Below are 15,460 nucleotides of genomic sequence, written 5' to 3' on the forward strand. Positions count from 1 at the left end.
CTTTCTGTCTGTTTGTTTACCATTTGTCTGTTCGGTTCTGATCTTGCTCATATTGCCACAAAGAAAGATCAACTATTTAAGTTTGTTTTATGCCAGGTCATTTTTTTACTTATGTTTCAAACCCATATGTTCTTTACATACAATGACTGTTTATAGTAATCATTGGCTGTCAAATTTTATTTTAAAAAAGGACAAAAAAACTTAACAGCCCATGGCAACTAGAAACTGTTGCGTGGATGAGAAGATCTACAGTATGTGAATGCTCTCTACAGTTTCATTTTTGCTTCCAATGAAATGGCTGTTTTTATCGTCAAATTTTGATAAACCAAATTGTTAGAATATTATCTGGAGAATACTTACTTTTTTCTTTTTTTTTTTAAGTTTAAAATGATGGTAACACTTTACTTAAAGTCTATATAAAGCATTATAAAAGTATTATGCCTTGTAATGCACCTTATTTATAATGCACTGCATGGTCTCATGAATAACTGTAATTAGTGTTATAATACATTATAATACGTATCTATTCATTGAACACACCTTTAATGCATGAAAACATGAAAACGACCAATTTTTAAAATGTAACATTGAATCTGCAAATATTATAATGTATTTAAACTTTATGTAAATGTGAAAAAACATAATGCATTATAATGTAAATTATGAATACCTTTATAATGCATTACACATAAATGCTTCAAGTAAAGTGTTACCAAAATTATTTTAATCTAATTTTATTTAAAATCTTACTTTCAAATAGCTATTAAAAATCACATATGCATATGTGGTTAAAACAACATGAGTTTGAATAAATAATGAGCACGTATAATGTCCAAGATGCTTTCGTTTTAATGGCCCTTTTTCGTACTTTATGTTGTTAAATCAACAGCCTATTTCAAACAGTTTATATTAACAGGTTTTTCTAACCACCCAACATGTTGTTCTAGCCATTACAGCCCGTGAACGGTGAGAACAGCCCTTTTATACGTTCTAATTGCTGATTATTCTGCAAATAGCTCCTTTTAAGTTCTTGGCAAACTTGCAAGAACCTTGAAAACAGATGGTGCAATGCCAATTCATGTCTAAGTGCAAGGCCACTTTGGCAGTTTTGATTTGCTTTTGCTGCCTCTCTGCTAAGGTTTTTACTTCAGTTTTTCCAGTGAGGGCATGGTCAGGGTAGCTGTGCATCTTTAGCTGTCTTATTGTGCTTTCATCTCTGCAGAGCCGGTGACCTGTAATCATAAGGATTTTGCCTGCGCCAGTGGGGACTGTATCTCAGCACGCTTCCGTTGCGATGGTGACTATGACTGCGCTGATAATTCAGATGAGGTCAGTGAATGCTAGATGTCATTTGAGATCAGCACAGCAGTTGTCTTATATTCCCAAACATTTCCTTCTAGCTATTTCAAAGCTGTTTAATCTCGGTTTTCATACACCATTAGTCCTCATAATCTTATGGCTTCATCAACGAGTGATGAAGAGAGTGGATAATTTTTACATTTGACATTGACAAAACTTTAAATTCTGTCCTGACTCTCTCCCTAATTATTATCAATAAACAGTCCAAAAATATCCAAAGATACTCTGAAGTATGAAATGACACCGGACTGAATTCATCCTTGCTTTGTGCTTTTTCAGAAGGATTGCGAGACTCATTGTGCAGAGGATCAGTTTCAATGCCACAACAATCTCTGCATCTCACGTAAATGGTTGTGCGATGGCCAGGAAGACTGCAAGACGGGGGAAGACGAGAGAAATTGCCTAGGAACAGGTAACTTTATCACATCTTATGGTCTTTAAAGCTGAGGTTTATCATTTCTGCACTACTAGCATCGCCAAACAGTTGCAAACAATTATTTCCCTAAATATTTCCCCTGTCAAACACATAGTCCCTCCCCAAACTCACACCATTGGTTGAACTCATGCTTGAGATGCTCAAACAGACAGAGCAATATTGTCATAGCTGTACAAAGACATACATGTACTTCTGCTTTTCGTCTGAATAAACCTACAAAGTATTTGCTTATAGTTGTCTCTGCACATTAACCTGGGATGGGTGGCAGTATGTAAACATTGAGAACATTAAACATTTCAGCTTTAAATGTTTTATAATTACATTCTGATAAGTTCAAATGCTTACTTTTGTCTTCCAAAAGTTGCATAATAAACGTAATACCGTGACTTAGTCAGCTCTCTAGTGTGTTTATTCCTTGGTTAAATTTTAATTTAACCTAAGAACTTATTTAGAAGGCTCAATATTTTATTATGTGCATATTTGCTATAAATCTCCTTTGAAAGTGCTTGAATTGAATTTAACTGTGAAGTGTCCCATTCCAGTTCCAACATCGTATTTTTCTGCACATTAATCAGAATATCTGACTCAAGTAAAAAAAAAAATCAACATTTTATAGTAGTATTTCTATTTTTGAGGTAAAGCTCACTAAAGCCATGCAACTGATTTTAGCATCAACAATAAAAAACAACAACTTCATATGGTCACATGACAAAAACTTTCGATTAAGTGGGTCAGTTTACAGTTTAAAATGTCACAAATTACCCCATTCTTCCTGTACACGTCAGTTGAATGTAGCTGTGTCAGAGTGTTTTTTACCCATCATCTGTTTTGCAGTGCTTCCCTCCTGCTCTCTAAATGAGTATGTGTGCGCCAGTGGAGGATGTGTGTCTGCCAGCCTGAGGTGTGATGGACATGACAACTGTCTGGACAGTTCTGATGAGGTCAGTCCTCTAGAAAGACCCTCTCACCTTACATAAAGCCCTCCGCTCTCAGAAACTGTGCAAAAGTGAAACAAAAACAAAGAGATGTACATGTAGATATTTTGGAAACACGTTTGAGGAAGATACTACTATCCCCTATAAAACCTCTCTAGGGGAAAAACAGATCACAACAGGTTAAAGTGGACAAGCTGGTTCAAGTTCAGTTCAAACTGAAAAACAACATGAAAAAACTTCAATTCTACTTTCTTAATCTCTGAGTGAATCACAGTTGAAAAACAAGAGGGATTCAGCTAAATAGGAACGTTGTAGCGGAAATGACTCTGTTTAGGGGGTTTATTAACTCCAATGAGTCACTATATTCATAAGATATGAATATTTATGTTGCATACATATATTAAATTATTTCCAAATATGGAATGAGTCAAACGTCGCCTTATATTAATACTTAATACGATTACTCGTAATAACCATTAATATAGGTAGGTTAATTTATGTTTAATCAGGGGAATTTAGGTAGAAACACCGTTCAGTTATTTTACACACGTATGTCCAGCAGACGTGCACGCGAAATTTGCATGGGGAACCACCAGTCTGTAACACCGTCAAATATTATTTCTGTGGCCACTAGAAATCATATTTTCGTGTTCTAGACAATTTAAGTATTATATTATAATAGGGTAGAGCTTTGTAACTTGATCTTTTTACGCTTTCATTGACTCAATAATGGAACATAGATAGACAGATTCAATTCAAAAGATTAATGGAATTTAATGTAACACAAACTAACGGTTATAATGTACTAAATCAAAACACACATGAGTAAATATGCATAATAAACAAACAAACTAAAATGATCGCGATGAGAGAGAGAGAGAGAGAGAGAGAGAGAGAGAGAGAGAGAGAGAGAGAGAGAGAGAGAGAGAGAGAGAGAGAGAGAGAGAGAGAGAGAGAGAGAGAGAGAGAGAGAGGGAGAGAGGGAGAGAGTTAGAAGTTTCTGTGAGGAAATCAGAGAAGAATGAGAACTTTGACAAAACAGGTTTTACACAGTTTACATCAAAATGAGACCCCAAAACCTTAGCAATATTTAGACAATCTTAACAGCAGTTCTTTCAGATGGTAAATTTAAGAATAATACGTTACTCTGTCCGTGCCCTTTCTGGTGCGTCTGTTTGGGACTGACGCGTGCGGTCACGTGGAAGAATCTTCAAAACGAAAGTGAGGAGTAACTCAGGTTCAGAGCGTACGCGTATTTTGTCGAGTTAACTTAGGCTTAGGCTGGTATTCTCTTAGGAAGAATACCGATTTGAGTTAGAGTATCAAGAAAATAAAGACTTAGAATAAAAACGAAAAGAAAGCAAACGAAAGCAAGCTTGTGGTGAGTGAGAAAAGTCTCTCTCTGCTGGAATACTGCACTGCACGCAGAGGAGAGCCGCGCGCTACGTTTTGAAGAGATTGAAGTCACGCCTCCCTCCTGTGTAAGGACCAATGGCTTTGGGGCAGGCGTGACCAAAACCCTCGTGGTTCGCTAAGAAACGCCTCCCGGTCGGATGCGCGTTGGAGATTAAATCCGTTATAACCTGATATAAATGGCAGAATGCATAACTTCATAATTTGAGTTGAAGATTCGAAATCAGTAGCCTTCCTGGAATAAAAGCATACCAAAGATTGTGTTTCTGGGGTTTGCTAGCAGGAAATTCCATGATTCTAAGATTACATGAGACTAAAAATAAACATTTCCATTCTTGATTATGACACACACTTATGTTATGACGGTCTATCATCTAGCGACCGTGACACACAATACAAATACATTTTAAAATACATTGAAAAGGGTTGATTTTGATCACAATGTCCAGGACCAGATTGTCTGTGTATGTGTGTGTGTGTGTTTGTTCAGAGTTCGTTCAGACCACGTGTTTGAACTTTTGGTGCTGAGCTCCGGGGAAATACAATGTATGTGCGTTTTCTGAAATTGATTTAATTAGCAACTCGTGGACTTTTGGGTCCAACATCTGTTTAAACAATTCATGGTTTTGTGAGGCGTCTTTTAAGTGTGTGTATGTATGTGCGCTGAGCTGATGAGGTCAGCCGCGAGCGTTTGTCAAGACACTGTCCTGTTGTCCAAAAAGGGTTAATCATTTGTTAATGATCCCCTGATCGCTGTGGACCCCCCCCCCATAGGGGAGTCGTGAACAGATTGGGTTTTGTTGATTTTCTAACAGAGCTTCTGTGAGTGAGTCACATGTCCGGCGCCAGGTCTCTTGTGTTGCAATCCAGGAAGGACAGAGTCGTGTGTGTGAATTAGATTTGATTAAATTAAATCAGCAGCACATAGTTCATCTGACATAGGCTACATATCCCCCCTGGATGAGTTGACAGGGCTTGTATTGGCCTGGTCGAGTCATCCTGGTACCCATGGTCAGATGGCAGGTGCATGGATGGGAGGAGGCTGAAAAGGGTTTACTCAGACTGAGGGCTGAGTTTGATGAGGTCCTCGACCTTCTCTGACGACGTGTCATCCCTTCGAGGGCCCTTCCGGAAACTTACGGCGACTGCCTCTGTGAGTTTGGCTGTAGAGGTTCGGTTTGCGGCGACTCTTCTGAACAGGATGAAGGCCAAGCCCAAGGATAGAGCATGTCCGAGGATGGTGGAGATGCACACGGCAGTGTCCGCTGCGTTCCATGCTTGGATGACAGGCGAAGTGTTCAGAATGGGTAGTCGGGACAGGGCCTGCAGGGCTGAGTCCAGGGAAGTTATGTCTACAATTTGTGACCCCCCTTGTGCAATCCACCTTTCCAGTTCTGGATCTAGAGTGAAGTTCTGGTCCCTGAAGAAAGACGGAATCTCTAGTTCGGATTCGTATTCTTCACTGGGCAGATGGTACAAGGCTAGGTCGTCCAGGTGGAGGATGGCTCCTCGTGGGACTTGAAGCCAGAAACTCTGATTAGGCAGATTGACACGTGTAGCGGTGTCGTGTTGGTCGTAGGTCAATGTTGCTGACCTCACTGGGGTGTTCACGAGCCATCGGTTTCCCACAATTTCGGCTTGCGTCTCGGTGACTTGGCTTCGGGGTTTAGCGTCAGCCGGACAACGTGCGTCGTTGGCCAGGTGTTGCAGGCCGCAGATTCCATCCGTATTGTCCCTGAGAAAAGGTTTGCTGGGACAGAGATAGTGGATGTCTTTGGTGAGTGTGCACATGTGCAGATTTGGGGCCAGGTACAGCTGTGGGTCGCTGTCATGGTAAGCTACTACTTCTGGAGTCCGGACTTTAAACTGGGTGTCACTCTGCCAGAATCCGATGTTGACAACGTCTTTGAGTCGGTAGATTCGGCTTGATTCTATAATGGGCAAATTGAGGAGAAAGCCCACCTCTCGCTGTGCTGGGTCAACATACAGTGGGATGGCACTGCCCAGAGAGTAGGCAAGATGGGTCTGTATTGGATCGGCGGGTGCGGAGATGGCGGAAGCCAGCACGGTTTGCACCATGCTCAAGGGTATTAGATATGGCGGGATTCTACCCATGGCTAAACTGTCAATGGAGGAGCTCACTTCTCGGAGCATGTCGGTCATTAATGCGGTGACCAACTGAGTTTGGGCAAAGTCATTTTGGAAAACTGTGAACAGTTGTTTCATGGAACTCACAGTCTGGTTTAACATGACGCTGTGGGTGTTGAGGACTGTGATGGTTCCTCTCAGTGTCTGGCCTATGGTGGTCAGGGATGCGCTCTGTGTGGTGAGCTGATCTTTCAGCTGTGGAAGTTCCGTCTGGATTTCTGCTACATGTCTTCGTACTGTGGCTATATTCACGGCGTTGACACTGGACATACCAATGTTGAACAGCGTGCCTACGGCAGCAGCGGCTCCGAGCAGCGCTCCCAGGAACCGTTTGGGACGTTTGTTATGGCCTCCCAGTTCGGCCTGTGTGAGGGTCACCTTCTCGAGTTGGTTCAGCATGTGTTCTACGTCGGCGTCGGCGTGGGCGAGGGCAGCTTCTGTCCATCTGGCACCTGCCCAACTGTACTGGGCGACTGACTTTGGGTAATGTGCTCGGTAGACATTTCGAGGGTCGAGTCGCACGTACACCTTCTGGGTATGGGTTCGGCAATTCGTGATAAGCAGTCCGGGCTGCTCTCTCAACACGATTCCCGAGGCCGGTGCTGGGGAGATGAGGTCGGGTGGCGGCTGGCTGCTAGTCGTCTGGAAGCACATGATGATCATCCACAGCAGCATCCTATTACAGGCAAGAGAGAGAGGTGTGGAGGAGAAGGGAGAGAGAGAAGGCACAGGTCAGCGGGGTTGTTCAGGGTATTATGAGACAGTTGTTCTGTTGAGACGACGGTGGTTGAGTCTAGCTCGCATTGGCTTCTTCCTGTCTGTCCCTGTTAGAGGTCACATATCTCTTAATCTGATTGCGGTGGACCCATCTGAGAACTGGTTCTCTAGGCCCCCGTTTTTGCTGGATTTGGTACGCTACAGGGGAAAGTTTGTTCACAATCTCATGAGGTCCAGTCCAGTGGGGCAGAAACTTTTTTGACAGCTGCTTGGGTGGCAAGGCATAACTGTAATACATGACTTTGTCGCCCACGCTGAGTTCCTGGTGTGATGCCTTTCTGTCGTAATAGGCTTTCTGTCCTTCTGCGCTGGTTTTCAGATGTTGCTGGGCGAAAGCGAAAGTTGTTTTCAAGTGTTTGTGGAGCTCGTCCAGGTATTGGGACGTGGTGTAGGCGGTGATGAGGTTGTGGTCTCCTGGCTGGTACAACAGGTGTAAGGGCAGAGTCATCTGCCGCCCAGTCATGAGTTCAAACGGGGACACCCGTGTTGATTCCTGCGGGGTGGCTCGGATGGCCATAAGTACCAGGGGAAGTTTCACATCCCAATCTTTCTGATTAGCCGACACATACTTTCTCAGCATGGCGACCACCGATCTATTTGATCTCTCGACTTGCCCTGATGAGATTGGCTGGTGCGAAATGTGAAGTTTCGCTTGCACCCCGAGGCATCTCCAGATCCTTTGCATGATCTCGGCTGTAAAGTGAGTACCTCTGTCTGAGTTTACTCTTAGTGGCAGTCCGAATCGGGAGAAGATGTGATTCATCAGGAGGTATGCTGTCGTTTGGGCAGTGTCGTTGGGTGCTGGTAGACATTCTACCCACTTGGTAAACTGGCACACCACCGTGAGAAAATACTTATTCCCTCTTGTTGACCGGGGAAGGGGTCCTACCCAGTCAATTTGGAGATCTGACCACGGGAACGTGATTCCTCTGCGTTGCAGTGGGGCTCTGTGGTTTGGGTTTGACGGTTGGAACTGACAGCAGACTAGACACTCTCTCACATACTCGGCCACGTCCTGTTGCATACCCGGCCAGTATGCCACCTGTCTAAGTGTGTCATACGTGGCTCTGGTACCGTGGTGTCCAGCATATGGTGTGTTGTGAGCGTGCGTCAGCATTACCCCCCTTTGGCCAAGTGGCACCACGAGCCTGGGCGGTGTGGTGTCATCGGGGGCAAACCACAGAATGTCGTCGCGCACACGGAGCATGTGTCTGGAGTTATGTAGGTGTCTGAGTGCTGAGTCAGCAGTGATGGTATCAGGTGAGATCGGGTGGCCGGTGGGGTCGGATAGGTGGTTCTTAATTGTCTGTATGGCAGAGTCTGATGCTTGCATTTCAGCAATGTCGTTGTTGGAAATCTGCGGGGTCAGCGATAGCAGCTGTGAAGCTGGGGCTGTAGCAGGCAAGGGCCGTTGGCTGCGGGTGAGTACAGCAACGGTGGGGGTGGGTGTCGGGTTTGGGGAGGACCACGGTTCACCGTGTAGGGCGCCCGCTTTTGCGAGGGCGTCAGTTTGGTCGTTAAAGTCTTTGTCCTGGCCTGGTAGTTTAGAATGTCCTTTCACCTTTTTCCAGTACACTGTGACATCGTGTGTGGTTGTGATGTTCTCACATTCCTGGAACAGGTGCTGGTGCTTGACTGGTTTGTTGTTTGCAGTTTTGAACCCATTCTGTTGCCAGGTCGGAAGATGGCACACAAAACTGAGTCTGGCATAGTTAGAGTCTGTGCAGATGAGAAGTTCTTTGATGTTGTGGACTGCAGCGATTTGCAGAGTTATGAGGATGGCTGCTATTTCTGCATACTGGGAAGACTGGGGACCCAGGTTGAAGTGTTGTGGTGGGCATGGGTGGTTGTCGACCCACAGAATACCGGCACCTGCCTTTAGGATGCCCTCGCTGTTGTAGGAGCATCCATCAACGTAAGCTGTGGGCATACCTTCGCATACATTCATGTCGAAGTACCTGTGACAGGTCAGTTGTGGCTGTTGGGGCTCGGGTGTGTCGAGTACTGCAGCAGGTGAGATGTCAGCGCAGTTCTGACATGCAGCCAGGCCGTTCCCCAGAGCAGACTTGTGATTCTGTGCATATCGGGCCTCCACGTTTCGTCCTTGGAGAGCCATTAGCCAGGTAGCGATGCGTGAGTTTGTGACCACGCCGTCTCTGATACGCTGGCTGTTCAGGAACATTACGGGCTGGTGGCAAGTCTCTATGATGACCTTCTGTGCTCCAATGTAACTGGAGAAACGCTGAATGGCCCATACGGTACAGAGCAAAGCTTTTTCACAGTCTGAGAATTTGCATTCTGGAGGTAGAAGCGTTTTGCTGGCATAAGCGACCACCTTTTTGTCTTGGTCGTGCTGTTGGTATAAGCCAGCACTGAGACATTGGTCCGAGAATCCAGCTTCCAGGTGGAATTCTTTTGTCGGATCGGGGTAAGCAAGGCATGGAGCGGTGCATAAATGTCTTTTTAGTTCTGCCATGGCGTGTTGTTGAGCGTCTGTCCAGACGAAGGGGCAGTCTTTCTTTAGCAGAGCTGTTAGAGGCCTGGCGATGTCTGAGTAGTTTTCGATGAACTGACGAGAGTAGTTGCAGACTCCTAGGAAACTTCGTAGTCCAGAAACGTTAGTGGGAGGCTTGATGTTTTGGATGGCATGAATGCGGTTTGATTGTGGTTCAATACCTTTCGGTCCGATTAGCAAACCCACGTAATTCACCTTGTTGCGGCACCATTGTCCCTTATGGAGGGCTATTTTGGTGCCCGCAGCGGAAAGCTGGTCCAGAACATAGTCTATTTCTTTCAGGTGGTCGGCCACCGTCGTGCTTTTCATGAGCACATCATCGACGTAGATCAGATTACCTCTCATCCTGGCGTCTGGGCAGGCTTTGTTAAGGAAGATGTTGAACTCAGCTGGTGAATTGGCGTATCCGAACGGGCACCTATTGAAGGTGTATTGTCGGTTGCCGAATGTGAATGCCAGCTTGTGTTGGTCCTCTGGGTGCACTGGAATGGTCCAGAATCCTGAGGCCACATCGAGTGTTGAGAAGATAGTGGCACCTCTGATTCGAGGTAGTTCTTGTTCAAGTTGGGTCATGGGCCATCGTGACAGCGGCACCTGTTGATTCAGTTTTCGATAGTCAATGGTGGGCCTCCATTTCCCATTAGGTTTGAGAACGGGCCATATGGGAGCGGAGTAGGTACTGTTGCATGGTCTAATGACACCTTTCTCCAGCATGGACTCGATGATTTCCTGCACCGGTTCATGCGAGGCGATGGGGATTTTGTACTGCTTGACGAAGGTGGGAGGAGCCTCTGGGTGCGTGGGAATGCGCACCGTGTGGAGGTGGGTGAGACCACAGTCTAAAGAGTCTTTAGCAAAGGATTCTTTGAATTTGTAAAGGACTTGTCGGAGCTGCTGGCGGTCTGTATCATCTTTAAGTGCATCGGCAACCAGTAGGATTTGCTGCACCTGTTGTTCAAAACCTTGATACGGTTCTTCAGTGGGTTTGTCATCGGTCGGGTTGGCTTGACAAGGCATAGCAGGTGCATTCGTTTCAGTGTCAGGCTGGTGGGAAACTGTGTACACTGCGAGGTGTTGGTCCTCTGTCAGCTCTGTTCTGCACACATGGTCTTTGGCTACTGACATGACAGATGTGATGGCAATGAATTGAAAGGGTGCTGTGAGCAATGTGTCATCTGCATGCCCGTCAGGTAGCAGTGCAGGCGGGAGGGGCCCTATGACAGGCAATGTCAGTTCAAAGTCATGAAAGTCGTGGCTCACTAGCCATCCGAGTCGGTAGGCTCTTGGGATGCTGATGTCAGTTGCTGTGCAGTTGTTGAACAGAATGTGGACTACCCGAGATGACACTTCGATGAGGGGTGTGGCTTCGAGTGTGAGTCCGAGTTCTCCAGACTCGGGTGAGGGCTGGAAGAAACCCAGGGTGTGGTTTAAGGTTTGGCCACGACGCAGGTTGAGCCGCACTGCGACTCCTTTGGTATAAGCAGGTACCACTGTTCTTTGTTCGTTAATTAGAGTGCAGACTTCTGGGATGGTCTGCCCTGACAGCAGGTTGTCAAGAGTGAAAGGGACAGGTGGCTGTAAAGTCAATGGGGCCCATACAACGTCGTTGAACATGTCCACATGAGCTTTGAGACGAATCAATAAATCTGCTCCAATGTAGACCTCGTGGGCTGGGTCCGGAAGGATCAGGAAGTAATGTGTCAAACACCGATGATTCCATTTCAAGTTCAAAACACAGATCCCTTTTGCAGATATCATGGATGATGGATGCGAGTTCAAGGGGAAACGTGTGCGTTTGCTAGAATAGGGCAGATCTGGTGTGTTGTCCATGATGGTATTGAAAAGGGAGAGGCTTATGGCTGAGTTGTCTGCCCATAGTGCCATAATAATGTCTGTTGTGGTTATGTCCTGCAGCTGCAGGTCAGTGTCCACTTGGGGGCAGTAGTGGTCAGAGTCTTGGGTGGTCTTGAAAGTGCAGAGAAGCGAACTTGAACTTTTCTCAGTTGTTGTGACTGTGTTCTCATGGCTGGCAGAGGGGGTTTCCGTGAACCCTGTGACCTGACAGTCTGGCCCAGCAGATTTGTGTGGCTGGAAGGGGAGGGGTTCGCGCACTTGACTCCAAACCTGGAGGTGTTTGAAGTCCAACAAAGGCTCAAAGCGACCCAGCAGGTCCTTGCCTATGAGAAATGGATAAATGTTCATCGGAGAGACGTAGACGGGATGGACTACGCTCATAGGACCGAGTGCAAGAAGGAGCGGTACAATGTTTCTTAGTTGAATGTCGTCTTGGCTGTAGGATTGCACTTTTAACTCACAGGTGTGGAAATTTAGAGTACGATTTTGTCTTTGAGCGTCACACTTCAGTTTTTCAAACAGTTGAGCAGAAATTAGTGTGAGATCAGAGCCGGTGTCTACCAAGGCTTCTAGCTTAGTGTCTTTTTCCAAGGTTATGGTTAAGTACAATTTTCGTGCCACTCCTTTCTCAATGAGATTCCCGAGGAGCTTTGGTGTGGGGTCTTGTGTGTTTATTGACACGCAGTGAGGGTAGGTTTCGGGTGGCTCGTTTTGGGTGCAGATTGTCAAGACAGCACTGTCTGGTATCTCGTTGTGAGGGCTGCTGCAGACCTGTTCATCAGGTGTTGTTGTCAGCCGGAGTGACTGGTAGGTGTTGTCAGTTTGTGATGCAGCAGTGAGTTTGTTAGTTGGTGACTGACAAACAGTGTTCTGGGGGGAAGTTTCCTGAAGGGGGTGAGTGGAGCTGCTATTTTGTGATGTAACAGCGAGGTTCAGGGGTTGCGTTTTCATAACAGTGTCTATTGGGTTGTCCACAGGAGGAGCGTCGTGAGTGGCGTTGGCTTTAGGCATACGGTGTAGTCATGCAGTGTCAGGTTTGTCCTTGTCTTCTTTGTGAGGTTTCTTTTGGAGAAACTCTCTCAGTACGCTCAGGAGTTCTGCTGCTTCAGACGTTGCTGCGCTGGTTTTGTTGGAGGTGTGCTCCAGCTTGTGTTTACCCGTGTCGCGTCGAGAGGTGTCCCTTGACCGGTTTTCTGGGCTTGGCGATCGGGGAGATGGGGGTTGGTCTCTTCTGGGTCGCCGGTCGGCTTCCCAGTTGCCCCCTCCCTTTTGGTGATGGGAGGAGCGGGGCCGGTCCCCAAATCTCCCGGAGCGGTCGTTTTGCTGTCTTGGACGGGCACCCCCTCGACCGCGCTGTCCTCTGCTGGCCTGGAATGGCCTTGACTCTCTGTTGACGGGTTTGAAAGTGGAGTTCTGTGCGCCCTCTAGTGTCAGTTCTGGGAAGTGTTCAGAAACAGGAAAAATTGTGGGGTGTTTTACAGTTTTTTCAGACACAGTTCTTTGCTTGATGAATGCTTTGTGAGCCAGGTCACGTAACTGTTGAATCGACATAGTCCGTGGACAGACGAGGACTCCCAGATGATTGCTCAAACTTTGGTGAAGATTCCGCAGGAAGAGTGTTTTGAAATTGAGGTCTTCCTCCATGTTGGCCTCATTACGTGATCCGAAGTACACCTGTCGCAGGCGTCCGTAATACTCTTGTGGGGTTTCCAGCCGGGCTTGTTTGAGATCCATCGCTGCGATGATGCCTTGGTCTGACTCTGGATCGGAGAATTCGCGGATCAGGGCTTGTCGTAACTGTGGGTAATTCATTTTGATAGTCTCTGGTTGGCGGTCTAGGAAACTTCTCACGGCACGACCAGATGTGATCCTGAGAAGGTATAACTTGTCCCATGTGGTGACGTGCGCCACAGTTTGTAAGTGAAAGTCAATGTCTTGTAAATAAGCATGCACGTCACTGCCCCCTGCGGGATTTGGGTTGAATGTGGGGATGTTTCTTGCCAACTTGTCCAGTTCTTTAGGAGCTGTGTGGTGGCTGAGGCTCCGCCCCTCCAGGATGGGGCCCTTGTGGCTGCTGGCTGGTGCAGGGTCGTGGTGCGGGCTGTCATCCTCTTCTTCAATTTTGGGGGTGTGGCTGCGGAGCGCAGGCTCGCTGGTGAGGGGAAACGAAGTGATGAGTGTCTCCCCGTCCAGCTCACCTTGCAGCTCCCCCTGCAGCCTGTAAGAGTGTTTGAGTTCTCTGTGGGCCAAGTCAAGTTCGTATTTAAGATCGTGTCTCTGCTGGGTAAGCTCTTTAATTTCAACTCGAGCTGTTTGCAAATGTTTTTCACAGGCCGTGGCCTTAGCGTCTCTGTCTCTTAGTTTACTGTGTGCTCTTTCAATGAGAGCTTCGCAATGTTGCAGTTTGTCGTTGAGTTCCTCCGAAGTTTGTTTCTCCGCCTGCATTTCCTTGTCCGTGTCCATCCTTAAGTCCTCCAGGGCCTTTTGCAGTCTGTCCACTTCCTGTTGGAGTTCCGGGCGTGTTCCGTCTCCGGTGTCGTTCTCCAGGAGTAGCTGATCCAGACGCTCCTGTGCGTGTTCCTTCTCCTTGCGGGCCTCGTCCCGTTGAGTCTGTAGCTTTACTTTTTCCTTTTCCAGATTGACGTTGTCGGTCTCCAGCAGACGCGCCTGTGCCACGAGGTAGTGAGCGAGGCTTCCGATGATCCGGCTCCAGTCTTTTGAGCTGTAGGCCTGCGTGGGGTCGTTGGACATGAGCTCGTCCATGTTGGTGTCCAGTTCCTGCCGGGTCAGGAGCTTTGGGTCGCCGGCGTCCTTGGACAGACAGCCAGTTGTCATGGCGCTCAGCCAAGCATGAAGACCGTCCCACTGTTCCCCAGGGCTGGATGCACGTGACATTTTGGCGTACTGTTGGCGAGACAAAAGAACACAACACACACAAAAAGGGCAAAGACAAACGTGTTGGGAGGTCAACGAGTTCTTAGTACGGTGTGCCGCCTAAAGAACTTTTGGCTAACTGACCTAGATAGTTTAGGAGGGTCGTCGTATGACCCGAAATAGAGGCTGCTCAGTTGTCACTCTATTGCTTAGCTCCTTGGGGTCTCTTTTAGTGAACTGAAAGAGACAAGTCACAACAGAACATGCAGAGCACAAGGATCAGAAGATTGCGGGGGGGAAAGGAAAATTTTAAAGTAAAATAAAACAAATTATAACAGCGCAAATAGCACCTAGGATGTGTCTCCGGGAAGGTATCCGGGGAAATATCTAGGATTCTGTGTCTTGTAATGACTATAATTATTCTTATAAAAAAAAATTTATATCAAGGTTCGGTTTACCTGCGGTGAACTGAGGTTACTCCAGTCGACCCCCCGCGAGCGCGATCAACTCTCCGGCGCCCCAAGCACCTGGCCGCCGCGACCTTGGATCCTTCGTTGCCCTTCTCACGGTTACGCCCTCTCAAACAGGGTGACTTTAAACACAACACTGGTAGTCCCAGAGATACCAACCGGCCGAACGTACTGCAAAAGTGGGTGCGTCACAGAACCCACCAGTAAACTGGAGTGACAGGGGCTGTCGACAGTTTGCTCCGCCTCCCAACAATTGACTTGCACGCTGGCTTGGTGGCTGGTACTCCAGAGCACCAGATTGCTGACGTCACTTACTGCGTGCCGTAACCAATGGTCAGAGCTAAAAGAAACTCAAGAGTCACTGCACGGTCGGCGTTGGCACGTCAGTCGGCAGACTCGCCCACAGAGGACAACCAGGGTCTCCCACAATCCACTGCCGGTGCTACGATTTGTACCTATACGACACACAATATGGGATATACAAGGGATTTTAAAATGAATTAAAATTTGCTTGCTTTTAAACCAAATTGAGTAATGTAAAAGTAATACAAACAAAACAAATGGAACCTGCGGTAGGTAAGGTGTTACCTATTCCCAAAGTAGAAGGTAGTTAGACAGGAGGAAAGTTATTGGAAAATAACCTAACCCGATCGGACGTTTAGCAGAGAACCAATGTGGG

General features: G+C 46.8%; 1 protein-coding gene across 1 annotated transcript in view; it reads left to right on the top strand.

The window, feature by feature from the left end:
- Positions 1–15,460, top strand: part of lrp1bb (low density lipoprotein receptor-related protein 1Bb) — a gene marked incomplete at its 5' end in the record, with an annotated part of 305,396 nt that overhangs the window by 264,154 nt on the left and 25,782 nt on the right. Inside the window, 3 exons of the mRNA XM_079617452.1 lie at positions 1,223–1,329; positions 1,639–1,771; positions 2,630–2,736. Coding sequence (XP_079473578.1) covers positions 1,223–1,329; positions 1,639–1,771; positions 2,630–2,736 — 347 coding nt within the window. The remainder of the gene's footprint in view (positions 1–1,222; positions 1,330–1,638; positions 1,772–2,629; positions 2,737–15,460) is intronic.

This window comes from Phoxinus phoxinus (assembly GCF_949152265.1).
Source record: "Phoxinus phoxinus genome assembly, chromosome: 7".
Lineage (NCBI taxonomy): Eukaryota > Metazoa > Chordata > Actinopteri > Cypriniformes > Leuciscidae > Phoxinus > Phoxinus phoxinus.